This window comes from Sinohyriopsis cumingii, chromosome 7 (genome assembly GCF_028554795.1).
Source record: "Sinohyriopsis cumingii isolate HCF-2022 chromosome 7, ASM2855479v2, whole genome shotgun sequence".
Taxonomy (NCBI): Eukaryota; Metazoa; Mollusca; class Bivalvia; order Unionida; family Unionidae; genus Sinohyriopsis; species Sinohyriopsis cumingii.
Window position 1 is genome coordinate 56,488,450 of NC_142967.1, and position 23,249 is coordinate 56,511,698.

At 34.5% G+C, this 23,249-nt stretch overlaps 1 protein-coding gene and 1 long non-coding RNA gene across 9 annotated transcripts in view; both read right to left on the reverse strand.

The window, feature by feature from the left end:
* LOC149795305 (uncharacterized) overlaps window positions 1-23,249 on the reverse strand; it is a 121,685-nt gene that overhangs the window by 80,430 nt on the left and 18,006 nt on the right. For all 8 annotated transcript variants that reach the window (XM_089965044.1, XM_089965041.1, XM_089965040.1 and 5 more), the window contains exons 6-9: window positions 16,821-16,858; window positions 13,712-13,795; window positions 12,120-12,173; window positions 8,618-8,709 (exon numbers count right to left, since the gene is read on the reverse strand). In XM_089965044.1, the coding sequence (XP_089821170.1) occupies window positions 8,618-8,709; window positions 12,120-12,173; window positions 13,712-13,795; window positions 16,821-16,858 (268 nt within the window). The remainder of the gene's footprint in view (window positions 1-8,617; window positions 8,710-12,119; window positions 12,174-13,711; window positions 13,796-16,820; window positions 16,859-23,249) is intronic.
* Window positions 21,891-23,249, reverse strand: part of LOC149795306 (uncharacterized) — a 1,560-nt gene continuing 201 nt past the window's right edge. Inside the window, exons 1-2 of the long non-coding RNA XR_016422303.1 lie at window positions 22,996-23,249; window positions 21,891-22,080 (exon numbers count right to left, since the gene is read on the reverse strand). The exon at window positions 22,996-23,249 is cut by the window's right edge and continues 201 nt beyond it. This is a non-coding gene — a long non-coding RNA (uncharacterized LOC149795306). The remainder of the gene's footprint in view (window positions 22,081-22,995) is intronic.

The following is a 23,249-nucleotide window of genomic DNA, read 5'->3' on the forward strand; positions in this document are numbered from 1 at the left end:
ACACTCTTCCACAAATTGATATGTAATTAATATACTTACTGTGCTGTTTTTATCCTGGTGGAATGAAAATCTGGTACTAGCAAATGGACACATTTTCATGGTCTGTTCACATAAATCTGAATTTGTTGAAATGCAATGGTAGTCAAGGTATGCCGAAGTATGTTCAAGTAGGTTCATGTGGGGATATGTTTCCTGAACGAAATGAAACGTTGCTAACAGTTCCAATAGGCATAATATATTTTATTTGTTTTGTTTAAGAATAATATTTCAACTTAATCCGATTTCGGCATTCCTGGCTTTCATCGCTTTCCAGCCAACTAAAATGTAGGCTAATGAAACTTGAAAACAATCCATTTATTTTGTGAGAATGTGAATTTATTAGAGAAAAGACATCAGAGTAAGTAAAGTCTGAATAAAACATTATGACTTTACTTTGTAGAAAAGTGTCATTATTTTAGTTGCCAGTTGTGTGAGATATTCATGAAAATTTGAGTTTTGTTACGATCTTAGTTGACATCAAATACTGGTACACAGCACCGTTAGTTAGGCAGTAAGACCCATATGCCCGAAACATAAATATCACCGTCGAGGTCTTATATGTAGGACTATTTCAGTATCTGCATTACTTATTTACCCACCCCCATAAAACAAACAAAAGTAACAAAGGTATTTGTTTTATTTTTGTTATCACTTACATAAAAACAGTGTATGGATATTTTAAACTACTTCATACAGAGCTGCCAACCCTCCAGACTCACAATTAGTGAAGAGGGATAGCAATTAGTGAAGAGGGATAGCAATTAATGAATTCTGAACACAATTCGTGAACAATTATACCATGTCACTAGCTCCATCCACTTTGACGGTCAGTACTACATTAAATGAAATTCCCAAACTAAAACATTTTATTTACACTGATTACAAGTACAAATTTATTTGCAGACAAATTTACTGATATACACAAACTACATGCTATTTGTCATGATATTATGCTGTGGCAGACTTGAACTTCCTCAACTGAGTTATGGTAAATATGTTTTCAAAACAATTCTGGCTTCTTGCCTGCTGTTTAATCTTGATGACTAAAATTGGTGCAAATTTTCAGCACCCTAGGAGGCAATAAAGTTTGTCTAATTTTTCCTTACAATAGGAAATACTCTTTCACTGTCATTGTTGCTGATCTCAACTGAGAAAGGCAGGTTATGTTTAACAAGAAAACTTACAAACAATGCTTCAGCATTGGTAGCTTGCAGGACTTGAGTAGGTGGCTTAAAGTACTCCAGAGTCAAAATCTGCTGGGTGCTCTTATTCTTTCCACGATCTATGTGCTTTTGCAAGCTGTGTGCTTTTTCACATTGTTCTGCCACATGCTCAAAGGGGCTTGTATCACTGCTTACAATTTATCTGTTATACATGTACTATATAATAATGTAGAAAGGTGCATTTCTGATGTGAAATCATGGATGACATGTAACAAGCTGCACATGAATGATGATAAAACTGAGGCCATTCTGATCACAACACGAAGACTTTCTCATTCACATCCTTTACCTCAAACAATAAATATCAGCAACACCAACATTAAATTCACACAATCAGTAAGAAACCTATGTGTTACTCTGGACAGTACTCTCACATTGCACCAACATGTCATGAACATAAAATAAGAACTTTATTAATTCCTTTTGGTTTTAAGAAAATCAAGGCTTTTCAAGGTACCCAGACAATATTTTTAATTTTCAAGGTATTTTCAATGCCTTGAGGAACAAATTCATTTTTCAAGGCTTTTCAAGGTTTTTCAAGGTTTACTAAGGACCTTGGACTTTTCATATAAAAGAAATCATACAGTAGGGTATCATAATAACAATGTCTGAGTCTCACTCCTGCTTGACTACCACAGAATGAACAAAACAGGTGTTTCAATTACAGCAAACCAGATTACGTATTCAAACCTATTAAAAAGGATAAATATCTGCCTTCAAATTCAAATGACTGTATTTTCAAAAATGTTTATATTGTGTAAAAGTAGCCTATAATAGTCTAAAATATGTGGAAAAAGCGTTGCTCAAGTTTCTTGGATGTCCTGAAGTTTTGAACAAAATTGAAATGAAAGCATTTTCACAAAGTTTATAATTTGTAAAAGTAGACCATAATAACCTAAGAGATGAAGGAAAAAAATTACCCAAGATTCTTGGACATCCAAAATTTGTCAACTCATGAGCTCATACACACCAATATAATTAAAATAAAACCATAGAGCAATGAATGATTACATAACTCACCTAAACTTTCACTAGTCTCCAGTAGCAATTGTAAACATCATCATGCAGAAAATAAATCAAGACTATAATGATCTTGGGACCTTTTTCTAATGAGTGTGTGTGATTTGAATTTTTTGCGTAACTTTAACAATTTTTCAGCCAGATCGCTATGATGTCCACAGTGTGGCAGTTTACAGTGATGTCTAGCACTGGGGAATCATGCTGCACACATGTAACATCATGTCCCACCCAGTCACATTATCCTGACACCAGGCCGACCAGTCCTAACACTAACCTTTTAATGCCAAGTGCCAAGCAAGAAAGCTGGTAGTACCATTTTTATAAGTCTTTGCTATGACTTGGCCAGAATACCTTTTATAATGAAATATTTGTTTTGCAATATATTATCTTTACATTCAGAACTTTGAATCTTTTTAAAATCTGAAGTTCAAACTTTTAATTAGCACTATACAAACATCAATGTGCTCATATACTGTGAAACCACCTACCTACCTATCCATCCACCTTCCGACCCACCTACCTGCTGCAACAGGACATAAAAGACATAGGACAATAAATGATTATTTTATCAAAGTACAGATAACTTGATTAATGTTGTTTTGTATTAATTTTTAAAATGTTCTTAACAGAAGCCATTATCATTGTCCACCCCTAAAAGCCAGATTTAACTGCATGAAAGTCGCTGGCTTTGAGCAACCTTGTAGTGTGATCAAATACATGAATCCTTAACACACATTAGTAAAACATGAATGTAGGTTACAGTGACCTTTTGGTCTAAGGATGTAGTAGTAACAGAGATACATCCAATTATCAAGTTTCATGATTGGAAAATGAACAATACCCAAGAAATAAAATTTTAATACAAAATTTGAAGTAAGCCACCAAGTATGAAATACAGGTCACAGAGAACTCTTGTAGCAAAACATTTTATGTAGGAGCCATCAAATTGCATCCACTTATCAAGTTTCATGAATTTTAGGTATGATAATATGCATATAACATGTCAGGAACTTGTGTGGTCATGAACTGAGAGCAAAATTTTATCCTAAATCAGCGGAAGATGATATATAGTACTCATCATGAAAATGCATCTCCAAGAGTTATGACTGTTTACAGACCAGGCAAAGAGCATGCAAAAAAAGCTAGTCTGGCATCTGCAACCCAAACTTGTGTTGATACTGATGGATGATTTGAGTGACATTATGACTGATGTCACCTGTTCAATAAAATATGCAGCCATGACATTTCAAAACAGCAACATGACATTCTGTTGTTTTATTCCAAGTGGATTTACAAGCTGTGAAACAGAATTTGATTTTCAGAAATATTCTGTACATATTGCCAAAAGGACATCTCAATCAATGTGGTAGCTCAAAAAAGACACAAAAAACAATGACATGTGTTAAAAATGAATACAAATATGTTGCAAACAGATCTGTGTTCAAAATTTCAGAAAGCAGATGTAAGCTAAAGGACCGAAATAAATGAAAGTACAGAGATATGGCATATTATAACCTCAATGACCTAAACTTTGGTTTTTAAATGAATTTTTGTGTGTGCAGAAACCATGATTTTCTTACTACACTTGCCATGACAGTTTTTCTTACTGCCTGATATGCAATCCACCCACAAAGTTTGGGGAGAGAATTTAATCAAGAACAAAAGTCAATATCCAGATTTTTGAGCACAATGACTATGACCTTTGGCCTTTGGATCTCAAGGTACGTGGTCTAAAAACTGAAGTTATTACGAAAAAATATTATTCTTCCAGAGTCAGTGTCCTTGACCTCTGACGAAAACTCAAATGGCTTCTATAACACACATCTTGGAGGTCATTCACATTTTAAGCTAGGTACATGGTCAAGAACTGAAATTTTTGTACAGAACCATTTTTCTTCTTTTAGTCGGTGACCATGACCTTTGATTTCAGAATCAATTGGTTTCTTCCTTATTCCAAGTGCAAGCAATCTAGAGTGTTTGGTCCATGTCTGTTATCTAGAAACTGAAGGTTTTGTGTGGAAACCAGTTTTCTTTCAGTCGGTGAATTTGACCTCTGATTTTCAAATAGTTTTTCAGAAAATGATATTGTAACATAGGTCAGGTGGATGTACAAAAACATGTTTTTGTAAACAATGTCTTCATTCCAATCAGTCTGGAATAATTTTAGTTGTATTCAGGTACAATCTGAGAGGAATCATTTATTTAAACTATCACTGGAATTACCAAGCGCACAGAAACTTTTTGTTCTAAAACAGTAGTCAGGAATTATTATGGATACCAAGCACTCACAGTCTTTTTTATATACTAAAACACAAGTTTGGGATTCTTAAGGATTCATTCAAAGACATATTGAACTGTATCATATTGGTACATCAGCTCAATCAAAACGTTTGGTTAGAGATGCGCAGTATTAATGTTATACTGGTTTTCTGTGCTACTTATTCCTGTTGGTACGTACCATGGTACTTTATCACTCTACCAGTAAGTCGGTAGTTTCCATCAGTATGGAATGTATTGAAATTTAAGAGGAATCTAAATGATTTTAACAGCATTTTCAATATTCATGAAAAAAAGTTTAAAAAATTATATTCTGTTTACAAAACAACTGTGTCTGCCACAAATTAATGGTGAATATTACAAATATAAATATTGTTTGACACATGACACATATGCCAATGCAGTGGCTAAATGGCTTGTTGTGAAAAAGATTCAGCCAAAGCCGACAGTCACAAAAATGTACCGCCCCCCCCAAGCACCCAAAAACACATTGTTTTAGTTATTTAAAATTGCCAAGAATATGCATTTCTTTGTAAGAATGTGAATCATTCTATTATTTTCAGGACAATTTTTTTTCTCAGGATGTTCCTTATGTAATTTATCTAGTCCATTAAATATTTTCTTGTTTGTCAAGTCTCTTTTATGTTCACTGGCCCTCTCTAATATCTTGTCCAGGTGTTGGCATCCTCCTCAAAGTTTCCCTGCCTTTTATCAACAGTGTAACTAGGACACTGTGGGCTTCAGTGCCCAACACTTCCTTTTGCTATCAACAGGCACTCAAATGTCAGCACATTGTCTTCACAGTATCAGCCATAGTATAAGCTTAATCATTCTGCGTTCAGGTTGCAATTTATACAACAATTAACATTTACATAGCAAATTCATCTATGGCCATTTAAATTTTTGGAAGTGGGAGTGGTGGTGATTTTCTTTTGAGCTGAAATATTTTCTTTATCTCAAGCTACTTCATATTTGTTCCAAATAAAATAATGGATATAATATGGTGTTATTTTACTATAAATCAGAGAAGAATATTTTCAGTTATTGACAGAAGGAAATTAAACAAAAAAAATCATGCTCTTGCCCCTGAACATTGAATTGTTGGTGCTTAACATAATTATGGTATAGTGGGGTACATATCTCGGTACATTCCGAAATACCATAGTACAAAATATTTTGGGGTACTCTGCAATACCACTGGTGCATAGCACATTCAAGATTATTGGTATATCAACACCTTCAAGAGTATCGGAATTCATTCAGTACATTTTATACTTTTGGACTTGTGATATGATATTTAGGATTATGTGGAATTTAATTCACAATACTGTAAGCCTTTTGAATTCTCACTTTGTATTTCAGGAAAATAAACTGCTTAATAATTTAAACTCAAATTGTGGGTTTCACTTTCTTTCTGCTGTTTAAGACCATCAACTTGGAACACAAAGTCTTTAATGAAAACCCCATTCGACATGAACATTCATGCATGAGGAGCAGCTGTAATATTCTGAATTTTTTAAGCAACATTCTGCATCTCTATTCAAATATTGTTGCATCCATTTCCATTCCAAGTTAAAACCTTGGCTAATACTAATCCCACACCATGAATTTAGAACCACTGTCGCTTGGTAATCCTGACTAATTTTACCCAAATGCATGCAGGGATACTGGAAGAGTCCGATTTCTAGATGTGGTGATTACTAAAGGAATGACCCATTTTCATATATGCCAGCCCCTGGCGAGGAAAAAGTGTAATCCAAGTGGATAAAAAGAGTAATCCATGCTTATAAAGTGTAATCCACATATAACACAAATTCAATGAGTATATGTACAAAATGATTTATTTACCCCTCTGGTATTTTAACATCAATTACTGCATCAAGTTTTCATATGTAGCACTTTGAGCATTAAAAAGCAACAGTCTCTCATATGCAATTCAAATCACTTTGTACCAGCTGAGACTATGAATGTTTTGCACACCAGAAGAGCACTAAATGCTGGGTTTCAGAACCTCAACCTGAATTCCAGTTTTATTATTGTTAACAATACTGAACAATCTCTCACAGTTATCATTAGAATGGTAAAGAACCAATATTCCTTTCATAACCTGACAAAGAGGAAATATATATCTTCCAGTTATTGGGTCTTTTAGCTGGGAAATAAGGTGCCATTGCACATCAACTCTGTCCGCATGAAGTACATTGTCAGGTAAAATGACAACTTGATACTTCAGGAGTTCTCCAATTTATTGGCAGTCTTTCATGCAGCAAGGTGCATTATATGACATGGACAACCTGATATGTACACTGATGGAGAAATTTTTCAAAATACAGAATGCAACTCCTTTATGAATTCCAGTCATCACTGATGCATTATCAGCTGAAAACTCCATACAGTTCGGCCAACTTATGTTTATTCAAAGCATTATTAAGCAAATAAAAAATATTTTCTCCAGAGGAATCTACTGTTAATTCTGGTAATGAAAGAACACCCTGACTTTGCCCTTTTTGTTGTCAAAGTCTCTTACACAGACTGGGTACAACCTTTTGTCATCGTAATCACTGCTCCTGTCTGTTCCAATACTAAACGGCCCAATTTTCATGGCTCTGCAATTTTAAGTGAATTACCTTCTGATAAATACCTAACAATATTAGATATTTTTGTTTTTGCACATGCATATTTTCTGCAAGTTTGGGATCAGGAAACATCTGCTTGAACAATGGACCAATGTAATCTTCTACTGCTAGGAGCAGTCCATGTTCTAGTAAGAACTTGGTAAATAATGCCTCTGCATTTATAAAATTCATGATCACAGTTTAGTTCTGCTGTAAAAAAGAAGTTGCCTTAGTACTGGAGTTAGTAAAACAAGTTAATTCAAGGTTTCTTTGTTTACCACCATGACAAATGATAAAATCCTTTCTTGCTGAGTTCAATGGAAATCGCATGAGAGCTCGCGTGATTAGAGGAAGTTACTCCACCATAAAAATGCATCTGCTAGTCTGGTTCCCTGTTTCGTATGCTCCCTGTATTGCACTCTGCTATATGAATAGCAGAGTGCAATGCAGGGAGCATACAAAGCAGGGAACAAGTCTATGACTATGCTCGAAGTAAACATGATGCCATCCCTCATCCAAAGCATTGGATATTAAATAAATCCTCATCGCATTATGCGAATCCTTTGCATAAAAAAACACATAGCAACAAAATGTGTGTGTCAATTTTCTCCAGTGTGCATCCCTGTAAAGGGAAACACTGACATGATCAAGAAGCCATTCACTTGGAGTGGAGTATAAAATAATGTCTGAATGATGATGCAGATTGGTCTAAAAGTTAAAAACTAATGAAATTAATTTTCATGCAAATATTAGCAATATTGTATTATTATTATTATTAGCAATATGATGCTTTATTTTCAGATGCTGATGGGTACAAGCTGCTGAGGGTCCTATAGAGAACAAAACGTGTTGCTCTATACTCTTCATGTGTGATAGACTGGTTAATTCAGAAAACATATTTTATGTCAATTTCTTACTGAACCGATAATGTGAATTATTACTGGCTATAGCATCAATATGAAATGTTAATCTAAACTGGTTTATCAGAATACCAAACCACCTGTACCAACTATACCTCAAGATGTTGTGCTTGGTATTAAAGAAATTTTTCAGTGCTTGATAGAATATACAAGGCAGCCAATAAAACTTGTCAAGGAAGAACCTGGAAATAACTTGCAAAGAACCACCAACCCACAGGTAACTAATGGCAAGCTTTCTCACATAATCTCAAATAACCACACTGGCCGAGCCCAAGACTCATAACCTATGCAGACAGAGGTCAGATGGCAGTGACAGGTAAAGGAGAGCTCTTTAAACCGCTCAGCTACCTAGGGCCCCACCTCGAGATGAAGTTGCTTTATTTAATGATACATGTACTTAGGAGTGGCAGCAATACTATTTAACAACAGATGTGAGACAGAACATGTTCTTCTGTTCTGAGTTGAGTACATGTTATTACAACAGTTAGATCTAGTCCAAGAAATGACTAGCACTTCAACTTACTTTTTATCTTTATCTTTCTTTGCTGCTTTATTGGTATCTTTATCTGTGAAGTCTGTAGATTCTTTATTTTTCTTGGAAACCCTTTTATCACTCTGGAAAATAAAATATTAATCTTACTAATGATCATTATTTATCCTTATTTAACTATTAGGAGTCTAAGTCCTACACCAACAAGACTACCTCTAACGGTCTGATGCTCTACAAACCATAAACAAATTCAACAATGCATAAGACCAGTTCCTCTTTTTAACTGCTGAATATTATCCATGAGATCAATCAATGTTTCTACTGTATTCATGGATAAAGTGTATATGTGATTTTGATTTTTAACGTAGCTTTAACAATGTTTCAGTCATATCGCTATGATGCCTGCAGTGTGACAGTTTATAATGATGTCTAGCACTGAGGCATCATGCCGCAGACATGTAGATGTCCCACCCAGTCTCATTATCCTGACACCAGGCTGACCAGTCCTAACACTAACCTCTTAATGCTGAGCACCAAGAGAGGCAGCTGTTAGTACCATTTTTGTAAGTCTTTGGTATGACTTGGCCAGGGATCGAACCCACAACCTCCCGCATCCAAGGTGGATGCTCTAACCACTAGGCCACCAGAGCAGTCTCATGGATAAAGTATGTTTTGGTGCTGTTGCTGCAACTGCATGAAGGGTGGAGAGAGCATTTTGATATCCCCCAAATCAACGATTCAAATGCGAGATTTAGGTTAAAAACCTTGCTACAGTGTTTAGAGTAAGATGGGCTTGTAGGCATGTGTGTCATCCCTTAAGCTGCTTTTTCAATACACTGGACCAAGTATTTTTATAACAATGAGCAACTGTAAGTGTAACAATGTCTCGTGCCCATCATCCACAACTTTAAATCATTTACACTTCTTGTATTTGTTCATCATCTCTGTAATAAACAAAAGCAACAAAAGTACATGCAACAAATAAATATATTTATGTTACTGATCTAAATCATGTGTGGCAATAATAGAACAATAATTTTCGTATGCGTTGACATTTAGTAATAATGGTCTTAATAATAAGACTTAAAATGGTGCCAATGGCATAGTTTCTCAGTGACGTAAAAACAGTAGTGTATGATGTCACATGGGGTCTATTGCGAAGTACAGTTGCAATATATGGTGTATATATGGAAAAAGTTAAGCAATCAGATTCATTCCAATTTTTAGTCATTCACACTTATTGTGTTCCTGTTGTAAGTCTGCAGATATGTTTTATGTCGTACTTTGATAAAGAAAGTGTTCATTATTTGGACTATAATATTATCCTGGAACTGTTATATGGAATTTTGGATGCCATATTGACATCATGGTTCTTGGATGTCCAGTACATTTCCGACATTGAAATTTAAGAGAATCTTTTCTTTCATTTAGGACTTTCATAGACCCTTATAAGGATTCACTTCATAATACTTTAAGTTCCTCTCACATTTTTCATTTATAACTTTGATAACTAAACTGTTTGTTAAGTGTGTGACCATAAAGGCAGACATTTTTCCATCTTTCTGGGAGGATTTGATTTGAAGATAGCAAAGTTATCCTTAAGTAATCTGATCACATTATGAATGTGACGGTGATATTCTGGAATTTGAGTAATTTTTGGCCCCATCTCCATTTGAAGTCAGTAGTTTTAAACATGTATTTCCAAAACAACACGTGATCCATCCCACATGTGCTTGAAACAACCAGAGGATTGCTCCTGATCATATATTGCACTGATTGGATTATGTGTTTAGTAAATGTATGGCACCCACAATGGGAGTTAATCTGAAATATTTACCCATCACTAATGTTAATTATGTGAATTTGGCATCATTTTAGTACCTACTCTACAGCAATGTCACACTCTTTTCTATCAGCAAAATTCTGCACATCAAACATAGTTTTATACCTGACTTGCATCAGTGTCAGATATACATTTGTAAAATGATCTGTTCCCAATGGGGAGATAATTCATTGACACCACAACACCAATAGCTCTTTAAGTCAAATGCCACTCCATGCAGTTTTGTCTGAATGAAGACCACAGTGTAAATTCTTAAAAAAAGCAAATAGTTTGCTAATATATAGAAACATGGAAGACATCTTGGATATCGATCCATCTGTAAAAACATGAAAGCTCAATGAAAAATAAGAAAATTATTCTATTTAAAAAATAATGATTTACGCAAGCAATTCTGCATATTTTTTATATATATATAATTAAGATATCACTTGTTTCACATTGTTATTGTCTCTTTATATATCCATTCATATCCCATAACCACTTAAAAATGTGAGTTTTAAAGTTCACTGTTCAGTGCAAAAAACATTTTTCAACCATTTTCTTACTATTATTTTCAAAGATGTGTGTAATTTTTTATATAAAAAAAAATTAGTATATACATGTTTTTTTTTAATGTTCACCAGATCAAATTCCAACAGAAACATTCTATAAATAATAGCTCTTGCAATGTTGGTTCTGGATTAATAAATATGATATAAAAATCATGATTTTGTAAAATTGCAAAAAATCCATCTGATTTTATATATTTTATACATAATAAGGGCATTATAGCCAGTTTGAGACAACAGAAGCTGTGCATGTTGTAACCAAGAATATATTTACGTATATATTTTGTGCACTATTTGTACACATTATGCAACATGCAGCTTGACTATGTCAATATCAACTTTCTATTCAATCATAGTGGGCTGTGCTTCACAGCATGTTAAAGATAAATGTCTCAAAAGTGTGGTACTTGAAAAGCTACATCAATCAACAGTCTCACACCATGTAGGCGCACAATAACTTTGGTTTGCTGGAAAAACACAAACTGAAACTGTTTGCAGAGATAGAAACTATAAAGAAATTGAAAGCACTGTTGAAAATCTTCCAAAATTAAAAACAAGAAATGCCATGCTAATTGCAAACAATAGCAAATTTGCTAAGTACTAAATATGACATCTCTTGCCACCCCCCCCCCACTTCAAGACTGGTACTCAATAATGAGTGTGATACAGTTACTTTATTCAGATTTTAAAAATAACTAGAGACAACTTTTCAGAAAAACTGACTTCAGCATAAAGCACTTTAAAGCATGTTTAGCACTGAATTCAAGTTACATATCTTTACCTAAACATGGCATTTCTTGGGGGAAAAATGGTTCATTTGCAGAGCTCAAGTGACTGTTTTAATCAGAAAGAAAACGATTTGCTTATTAAACAAATTGCCATTGACCATGAAAGCAGGTGACTCTTTCATACCGAACTTTTATCAAGGAAATTTTGTTGGGGGGAAATGGTAATAGCTAGTGAGACTAGGTGACTGCTATATGATGGCGACTATTAGGCAGGTTTCAGGTTTAACAGTAACAAATGTTCATACATGCATGATGGACAACACAAAGGATATGCTGGGACATACCACAAGCTTACTTGACCTGGTAGGCTATTATTACAGTAACACCTTAAAAAAAGATGTCAGAAAATACTTTACAATGTTTTGTTCTTCTTCTGTTTGTTTCTCCAATTTTTTCTTTTCTCTTCTTCTCTGTAAAAGGTAACACAGAAAAACGGTTATAAAACTAGAAGATTAATGTCCAAGTTGCAAGTTTGAAGATACCCTGTCAGCACTCTGTCACAAGAGTAACGTTTTAAATGAATGACTAGGTTTTCATAACATCAAAAAATTACAAATCGAGTAGAATAATTTCCAAGTTTCTTAGTAAAATCATTTTAATGATAATCATGTTATTTATCATGAAAGGTGAAAAACAAGATCCCCCTAAATAAATGTAAATCTGAGATAAGCTTCAAATCTTCTATTCTCTTTATCACAGTAATTCATAATTTGTCAATTTTTGCAATAAATATGATATTACACTTTTCCTCTTTTCAGAAAGTCTGTAAAATAAATACCAAAATACATCAACTGTATATAAATAATCACATAAATTCGCTTGTCTCTTCCCCCACTAGACACAATCTATTGATATTAATATGCCAGCCTTGTTTTTATTGTGGCCTTGACAAAAATTTCTTTCACTTTCCTATTTTTTAACTGACGCTTTTGGCTCAGTGTTCAACAATGTTCTTTTTTTTAAAAACTTTTTTTCTTTCTCCTTTCAAACATCTCCATGTATTAGCTGTAATTTGTGCTTCTGATATTCAACTTCTCTGTATGCAGCTTCTTTTGGATGTGCTGGATGCTATTCAAATGCTAACAGTAGTACTCCTACTATTACCACCTTGAGGCTGCAACAATGTAGCTAGGTGCTGCTCCCAATATCTAAATACCACAATTAGTGTAATTCAAATCTTTCTTGCAAAGATAATAAAATGCCAGCCTTTTGGTGTTTATTTTTCTTATGAACTGACCAACTACACATTTGTCAAATCTTTATCTAAACTTTTTGGCATCTTGTTCTCTCACAAAAACTCAAGACACCATTTATTGCAAGAATGCTTCATTTTTCTCCATCACTTTCTATTACACAAAGATAATTTGGATGAGTGTGAACTTTTGACTAATCAGAATATTCTTTACCATGACTGTGTGTTAAATAAGATATGGAACGAATACTTTACATGCATGTTTAGGGAATGGAACCGGACGGACCATTTTTTGAATAAACCAGATCAGATATGACATAAAATGGTCAACATGAAGAATCTGATTTTTCAGCTAAGTTTTAAAACAGAAATACAGAAAAATCTGGGGCTATAAATATCAGAATACTATAGAAAAAATGACTTCTGTAAATATTACCAAGGTGTTAAAACAAGAGAAACAGTAATTCTTGTGCAAAGGATAGCCATCAATGTCATATGTTCTTAATTTAAATTTTATCTTCTCCAAGATATAATCGTTAGACATATCATTGCTTAGTGCACTTTTGACTTATGGGCCTGAGTCTTTAATTACTAATACAGTATGTCAATCCCGACCTGAATTATCTGCAATATGACTCATGGGTTTACGAGTATTAGCTGATAAAAGCTTTATGAATCAATCAATATTTGGAGATTCCAAGAATATTCTGCATCTGGCTGCACAAGCTATGGTTCAGCCAGGAAAATAAATCTCACCTTCTTTTTTGCTCTTCTTTTTTCTGCTTTTCTTTTCTCTTTTTCTTCTTCTGTTATAAGTTCTTTAGCATTTCTATCTATTTCCTGAAATGAGAAAATCAAGCACTGAGAAAACAACACAGCTGTTTTACAACAGACACATTGCACTTTAAAGTCATTGTTGCTATATGTACTTTGTTCACTACTTCTCAACAAGATCCAGCTTCTTTACAAAACATGCCAATTATGCAAAAATTGTATAATCTGATTTCTAATAAGAGACTGTTTGGGCTATTTAAGACACAGGTAATTCGAATAAAGAGTGTGTGTGTGTGTGATTAGGATTTTTAAAATAGCTTTAACAATTCTTCAGTCATATTACTACAATGTCTGCAGTGTTGCAGTGATGTCAAGCACTGGGGCATCATGCTGCAGACATGTAGCATGAAGTCCCACCCAATCACATCCTGACACCAGGCTGACCAGTCCTAACACTAACCTCTTAATGCTGAGCGCCAAGTGAGGCACCTGTTAGTACCATTTTTGTAAGTCTTTGGTATGACTCGGCCGGGGTTTGAACCTACGAGCTTCCTTATTATGACTTATCCTTCTTTTAATCTACACTGAAATATGTTATAAAGCTTTTGAATTTATTCAGAAACTGTATAAACTAGTGCAAGTGATTTGAATTTTTAATGTAGTTTTTAAAAAAATTCCAGCCATATGGCTATGTCTGCAGTGTGGCAGTTTCTAGTGATGTCTGGCACTGGGGCATCATGCATCAGACATTTAGCATCATGTCCCATCCGGACACATTACCCTGTCACCAGGTTGACTAGTCCTAGCACTAATCTCTTAAAGCAGAGCACAAAGTGAGGGAACTCCTAGTACAATTTTCATAAGTCGTTGGTATGACTCAGCCAGGGTTTGAACCCGTGACCTCCTGCATCCAAGGTGGATGCTCTAACCACTTAGGCAGCCAAAGTGGTGTGATGTGAACAAATGAGATTTGTGTTTGTAAAACACATGTATACCCTCAATGCTGACACAATTCAGAGTATAATCCATGACCACATAGCTCACTTCAATTAAATATTTTGTAATCCCTAGTAGCTACAGTAAACATTAATTACCATGCAGAAAAATAAACTCAGACTAAAAAGATAATTGACAATGAAATGTTGGCTCCCTGTAACATGGCTTAAAGATACAAAAAAAACCCCACAATAAGATAAGGTCATTTCTTCCTTTTAAATGCTTTGTGTTGAAACCATCTAGGATATTCTTCAGCAATATCAAGATTTTCCAATAAGCTGCTGTGGCAGACATATTGGATGTCAGATTGGCAGATTTTCATTTAGGACCAGAGAGACATCATAAAACGTCTTCTGGTGAAAACTCCATGTTTATATGACTTTCTATTTGGAGGATTAACAATAACAAGATTTTCAAGATGTCTGCTATAGTGGCCATATTGGCTACCAGATTGTCACTATATCCATTTTGGAAACCAGACATCATAAAAAGCCTTTTGATGAAAGCATAATATTGATATAATCAACCACAAAGAAGTAGTGATAAAAAGTTGTCAAGACGGCCACTGTCACAGCCATAGTAGACGACATATTAGCATTATTTTCAATTAGGACCAATTAGATATTACTATTTTCATTTAAGACCAAATAGACATCATAAGTCATTCAGTAAAAACCCATGTTGGTATGACCATCCAATCATGATGAGTAGCACCATCAAGATTTTCAAGATGGCCACTAAGGCTGGTATACTGGATATGTGTATGTGTGTGTGTGTGTGCATGATTTGGATTTTCAATGTAGCTTTAACAATTTTTCAGTCATATCGCTACGATGTCTGCAGTGTGGCAGTTTTCAGTGATGTCTAGCACTGGGGCATCATGCCGCAGACATGTATCATGATGTCCCACCCAGTCACATTATACTGACACCAGGCCAACCAGTCCTAACACTAACCTCGTAATGCTGTGCGCCAAACAAGGCAGCTGTTAGTACCATTTTTGTAAGTCTTTGGTATGACTTGGCCAGGGATTGAACCCAAGACCTCCCGCATCCAAGGAGGATGCTCTAACCACTAGGCCACCGGAGTGGTCTATACTGGATGTACAAATGGCACCATTTTCATTTAGAACCAATTAGACATAAAAAGAAGTCTTCTGGTGAAAAAACCATGGCAATATTAATTTTCATTCAGTAGCAAAATAATATGATCAAGATGGCCACTGTGACATAATAAGGCATCTTTTAGTGAAAACAACATGCTGATATGACAATCCATTCATGGTAGTAGCGATTGCAAGGTTTTGAAGCTGGCTGCTCTGGTGGTCACTCTGGACATCAGATCTGCACCATTTTCATTTAGGACCAATTTGACATTGTAAGAAATCTTCAGTAAAAAGTCTCACGTCAATATGACTTTCCACTGGATGTCCATGAGGCACCATTTTCATTTATCACCAACTAGACAACCGGATGAACATGTGTCTAAAGTCTCATGACAATCCTCCAAGAAGTTTAAGAGGAGTAATGATAAAAACTTATAATGCTAGGTGGATGTCGAATGACCAGCAAAGCTTAAAAAGAGTAGTTTTCTATGATATCAAAGTAGAAGCCCTCCAATGAGTTTATAAAAACCAGGGATTAATATTTTTCATAAATCTTTGTTTTTAAAGATTTGCTCGAGATATTTTTAACAATGTCCAACCCATGAAGCCAGGTCTTTAAGGTAGATGTCCTAGGCTTGGAGTAACCTGACAATGACTGCCAATATAATCACTATTAGAAGCATATGTCAGGCATCATAATTAACTACAACAAACTGAGACATCCAACAGTATTTCAAACTCGTTTAAAAAAAATTAATTTGCAGTCTGATCAAATAACATCAGCAGTCTGCATCATAAAACAGACTCTTGTATCTCTGTTTGTATTAATGAAATTTATTAAACTCTTACACTAATTTCAATCCTTGTCTCGCCAAAGTTTGCAAAAGATATAAATTATCAATTCATTTTGTAAACTGCATTTGAAATCAGCATTGATATAAACACCCTCTATTTATGCCTAATGTCCTCAAAGGGTTCAACTCTACATACCTCAGGACTTAATGTTTTGCCGCTTATATCACCTTCTCCTGAAAAGAAATAAAATGGTATTACTGTGTAAATATTTTTTTTTTTTAAAAAAGCAAGGGATGTCAAAATACAACTTCCTTAAAATAATCTAAAAAGTGTAATCCAAGTGGACAAAAAGAGTAATCCAAGCTGAAAAAGAGTAATCCACATACAACATGATAAAAATTCAATGAGCACATGTACAAAATTATTTATTTATCCCTCTGGAATTTTAACATCAATTACTGCTTTAAGATTTTGTATATAACACTTTGAGCTTTAAAAAGCAACCAGCTCTCATATTATATTTCAAAACACTTTGTACCAGCTGAGATTATGAATGTTTTGCACACCAGTAAAGCACTATGTGCTGGGCTAGAAAGCCTGGATCTGAATTCAGTTTTATTTAGAATGGTAAGGAACCAATATTCCTTTCATAACCTGACAAAGATGAGGAAATTTATATCTTACAGTTATTGGGTCTTTTAGCTGGGAAATAAGAGGAAAAAAATCAACTCTATACATAGGAAGTACATTGTCAGGTAGAGTGGAGTGCCAACTTGATACTTCAGGAGTTCTTCTAATTTATCAGCAGCTTTTCCTGCAACATGGTGCATCATATGACAGAGACAACCTGATATGTACAATGATGGTGACATTTTTCAAAATAAAGAATGCAACTCTTTTATGAATTCCAGTCATCACTGATGCAGTGTCAGCTTAAAACCCCATACAATAATGCCAACTTAAGTTTATTCAAAGTATTATCAAGCAAATAAATAAAATGTTTTCTCCAGTGGAATCTACTGTTAATTCTGGTAATGAAAGAAGAGCACTCTGACTTTGCCCTTTTTGTTGTCAAAGTCTCTTACTCAGACTGGGTACAACTTTTTGTCACAATCACTACTGTCTGTTGCAATACTAAATGGACCAATTTTCATGGCTGCTGCAATTTTAAGTGAAGTATCTTCTGCTAAACACCTAACAATATTAGACGATTTTGTTCTTGCACATGCATATTTTCTGCAATTTTGGAATCAGGAAACATCTGTCTGAACAAAGGACCAATGTAGTCTTCTACCGCTAGAGGTTGTCTGTGTTTATTACGAACTCGGTAGATAATGCATCTGCATTTGTAAAATTTGTGACCACAATTTAGTTCTGCTGTATAAAAAGAAGTTATCTCAGTAGTGGATTGGTAAACGAGCTAATTCAAGGTTTCTTGTTTTACCACCATGACCAATATTAAAATCCTTTCCACACAGCCTGCAAGGGGCATGAAGATCCCTAGAATGGAATGCTGTGTTGTGTAATTCATGTATCCATCTCTGAATCGATTTTTCGTCTTTTCCTAATCCATCTATGAAATTACTTGAAAAATATTTTTGCTCTAACATGCATCAACTAAAATAAATCTGACTTGACTTTTAGCGCCAGATACCTACAGACTGGTACTGTTCTGAATTAGAACAAAGGATCTGTGAGCAAAGATTAAAAGTTATAAAACCAGTCTGTTCTCTCCTAAGCCATACAGCTGCTATAAACAGAAACTGAGGTCAAAAGTTGAAAGTAGAAACCAGCATGTTTCTTAAAGTAGGGCAACTGCTATAAATAGAACATAATACTGTTAGGAAAGCGCATGCAATCTTTGGACAAGCATACTCTTAAGTTGAAGTTACACAGAAGCTGTCTTTTCTAGAATATGGCCTGTGGGATTAATGGGATGTTAATAAAAATGAGAAAACAAATTAATTTTTTTGTAAGGGGGATATACCGAAAACGTGCAATCCGAATACAGTTACGCATAAGGTGTAATGTAGTGAAAAAAGTGTAATGATTATGCCAAAGGCATAATGGTTGGTATGTGTTGATCTAGATCCTGACCTTGATTCAAAAATTTGCAGCAACCACGTAAACAAGAGGACTGGGTTTAAGATATAAACAATTTTTGTATTTCTTATAGTAAAATGATTGGTCTTCATCAGGGCCACACTGAATCACATGATCACATGGCCCCCTGTTTACGTTTTAGAAGATGATATAACTCTGTTTTGGAGTTATTCTCGGCTGCAGCTAGGCTTTTTCTTACACTAAAAGTTGTATTTTGTGCTGTTTGGAGTTATTTCAAATTACTTGGGTTGGAGTTATTTCAAATTACTTGGATTTAAAGGATTAATTCTTTTTTCCTGGAAGATACATGTGCTCATGTGAGATTCTTAATCAAAGACAGTTCTTATAAAAAAATTAATCAGCTTTCCAAAACCGGAATGATAATTCTTGTTTCTACAAGGAACTGTAGATTTCAACACTACAGGTTTCAGCATATGTCATCATCTTCCATCTTGGATTCTTCATCGGGAATTCGAACTTGAGTAAAACATTTTGTTATTAGGACTTTAAAAAAATTATTCTTGGATTATTCTTGGAATATTTTTGAATCTGATTCTATAAAACCTTAAGTTCATATTTTTTTATACATTTTCTCAGATTTTTTCCAGGGAAATAAATTAATGTATTTTTTCAAAGCTTGTTGTTTTCACTCTTTCTTGTGTTACTGTTTATTCGAGCCTGAACATGTGACAAAAGACCGCATACTGAGCCACAGCGGCTCTGCACGACTCCTCCTGTATGTCTGTATATACTCTGCATGAAATTTTGAACACTGTCTATTAGTAAAGCTTGAAATCAATACATATGTACCATTATTTTTGTTATTACTATTATTGCAATAAAATTCCATCAGTCAAAGAATCCTTATTTCAGCACAATTCCATTTTCTCTTTGATTATTATCTACACGGGTGCTAGCAACAGCCAACATTACCAATGATGACCAGAATGTCTCCACTTGCAATTCATTTAAAAAACGATAGTACTGTAAATGGATATAGGCATGTCCTATGTAAAATAGTACCCATTGTAGGCACTTAATACAGCAAATTTACTGTGCAGAAACTATCTGTTTTGCTAGACTTAACATTACAATGGCCTGTGATCTTTTCACCCAAAAATCAATAGTTTCTTTTTTACACTAAATGCAAACCATCCACAAAGTTTGAATGAGGAATTTTCTCATGAAGATATTATCCTGAAAAGTAAATTTTATTTTTAGTCAAAATAACCAGAGCCTTTTGATGCAAAATTAATATACCTCTCCAACATCCTAAGTGCAAGGCCTTCACAATTTTAATGTTAATGTACATGGTCTAGAATTTTTCTGCATTCAGTCAGTGACCATGATCTTTTGACTCTCCAAATGACTGATTTATTTTCCTTACCTTAAGTGTAAGCCATCCACAAAGTCTTGTCAAGATGCAATGTAGATCTATTCTTAGTGTGCTGAAACCATTTTTCTTCTTTCAGTCAGTGACCTTGACCTTTGGGCCCCCAAAATGGACAGGCTTCTTCCTTACCATATGTGTAAGCCATCCACAAAGTGTGGTAAAGTTACATGATGTGGAATTTATTTTCTTCAAAGAAACCAAATTTCTTATTTAGTTACTGTGACCTTTACTTCTACTAAAAAAACGATGGGTTCATCCTAACCCCAACTGCAAGCAATACACAAAATGTGGTAAATGTAGAACTAATTTCATTGTGCAGCCACCATTTTTCTTGTTAGTAACCTTTACCTTTGACCTTATGACCATGAGACTGATGTTTCTTTTTTATGCCACAAGCACACGTTCTTTCAAGTTTGGTTTTTGTATATAGTTAACAAAATTATTGCGTGAAAACCATTCTTTAGTTTAGTCAATGACCTTGACCTTTGATGTTCTGAACCAAAAAACTAAAAGGATTCATCCTTATCCCCAAGTGCAAGCCATCCACAAAGTTTGGTAACTGTAGCAGAATCACAGCTTAAATTATTGTGCAGAAACCAAATTGTTATAAAAAAAATTGACATCACAATATAATATGCTCAGCCTTGTGAAACTTAGGTGTCAAATGGTGACGTAACATAACCTGAATTTATTAAACTGAGGATATCAGGTGTCATTGTTTAAAAAAATATTACATTTTCAGTGGCACTTTAATTCATGGATTAGGAAAGGATTCTTATAACTTTTACAGAATGAGGATTGTTCCCTGGGTCTTTAAATATATGAACTTCACTAAACACAAAATCTACTAAATTGGTACCCATGAACAAAAGCCAATTCATAGTATTTGGCTACTCAAAATTCAGGGCCATGTGCTGCTGTTTGCAGATTTTTCACTAAGTTGCTGGTATAATTTATTTTAAGATTGTATAAATGATGTAATGGATTAAATTTCTTCACAAAGAATATAGAGAAATGCATTAATTCAGCATCAAATTAAAACTGAGAAAAGAAAACTTTAAATAAGCTGGGAAATTATAAAATAAAATGCTTGCTGATCAAGGGTAATAACTAAAGATGAATAAGCAGGATTCAGTTTTGGCTGCATCCTTGCACCAATGATTCTCATTTTCATCTCTGGAGTAAGAAAGTTTCCTTCAAGCTCAATATAAAAGGCTTGTGAGAGGCTGATATTGACCACAGTCAGTCAGGTGTTGATTCTACAATAAATATTCATTTATCTAGCACTGCAGACTACAAATCAGTCACTGTCGAGTGAGACAATAGCATGGTTTGCTACAATTTCTTTGCCAAGTAAAATAAATGTGTCCTGAACTGTGGACAACTACTTTAGTGGTCAAGGAAATTTAACAAAAACGTGATGTAGCCAGAAAACCGATTCAAAGCACATACAGACCTGCCAACATTAAGCATGACATTTTCAGTAAGCAGTAAAATATTTTCAGTAAGACTAATGTTCAGTAAGGTGTAACAGAATTTAATATACTATTATTGCCTAGGAGGAAACATGCATTTAAAAAGACCAGAAGTGTTATCTCAAGTGTTAATGCAGAAAATGCAGACCTGCCAACCCCAGCGAGAGTTATTGAGGGAGATTTTGAAAAAATGTCAGGGAGATTTCAATTATTTCAGGGAGGATTTCATCAAGAAAGAAACATGTTGAACACGTTTACAAAAAGTGAATGATTTTGAAATAAACATACTAATTCATTCTAAAATGGTTTATTTTTAGACAATAAACAACAATATATAAATAACAGACTGAACAAAACTTAACAGTGAAACCCAGTAAAAAGTGCTTCAGCTTTGATCACAGCTTCTTCAAGGGATGAATCCACAAGTTTGAAAAAATGTGACACATCCTGGGTGTTTCTCTTTGTTTGTGCAGATGTTAAGTGCCTGTGAAATAAAGTACATGAAATTTAAAATAATGACTTAGAAACAAAAGACAACAAAATATAAATTGCATTCATTTGCAAAAATGAACTGCCTTCAATGTTTCTTACTTTTTATTAAAACTTCAGGCACAATTAAGTATTTGTTTCTCTTCCCAATCTTACTATATACCTTTAGGCAAGTAGATATTCTCAGAAAAGAGCTGATAAATCTAAATTGTTAAAGTACATTTTCGGGTTTATGGGCCATACATTTAGTATGTACGCAAAAATCTTGGCCCCTCTTCCCTCCCTGTACACATACATACTTTTTTAACACACACCACGCATATGTATAATTGACACCCTCCCCCCAGTTCTATAGAACGGCCTATATTTAATCCATGCAGAAATGATCAAGGATTAATAATATTAACATGTTTAATAAAACTGATAGCCACTGATGTTGAATGTCTGGCTGCATCAAAGAAATAAGCTGCGTAACTTTAAAAAGTTTGTCAAGTGTCTGCTAAAATTCAAACACCGACTAACCCAGTTGAACAGGTTACGTATTATACAAATTATTATCGAGGGTTCACCTCTCCCCCACCATTTATGCATACATATATTATCAGTAGACCCCCCCCTTCCATACGCAAGCATATGCATTTCGGTTACCTCCCTGCTCCATGCGTACATACTAAATGGACATCCCCTTACAGCTAAATAATAATAATAATAATAATGAAGTCTTAGTATTTGTATTATATGCAGATGTTTCGATTCAATTGTCATTTATTCAAATGTACCTGATTTAACTGATCTATCAGTGTATACTAATTTCGCTAAAGATAATAATAATTTTAATGCTGGTACTTAAATTGCAATTTGCAGCATACAATTAAGGCCTTAAAAATAAACAGCAAGATTAAAAACTTACTTTTGTGACTGGAGATGTCAATGACAATCATCGTGCCTGCCACTGGCAACACTGAAACATGAACTGCACGTCTTGCAAAACGCTGTATGTTTATCACTACCACAAGTCAGGCATGGAAATTCCAGGCTATAAGAAGCTTGGAAAGAAGTTTTATATTTATTTGACTTTCTAACTTCAACCGAATCTCCCTTTCAGACACAGTAGAAGAGATCACCAAACATATGGATTCAAGTCTGCGCGCTTTCAAAGAACTT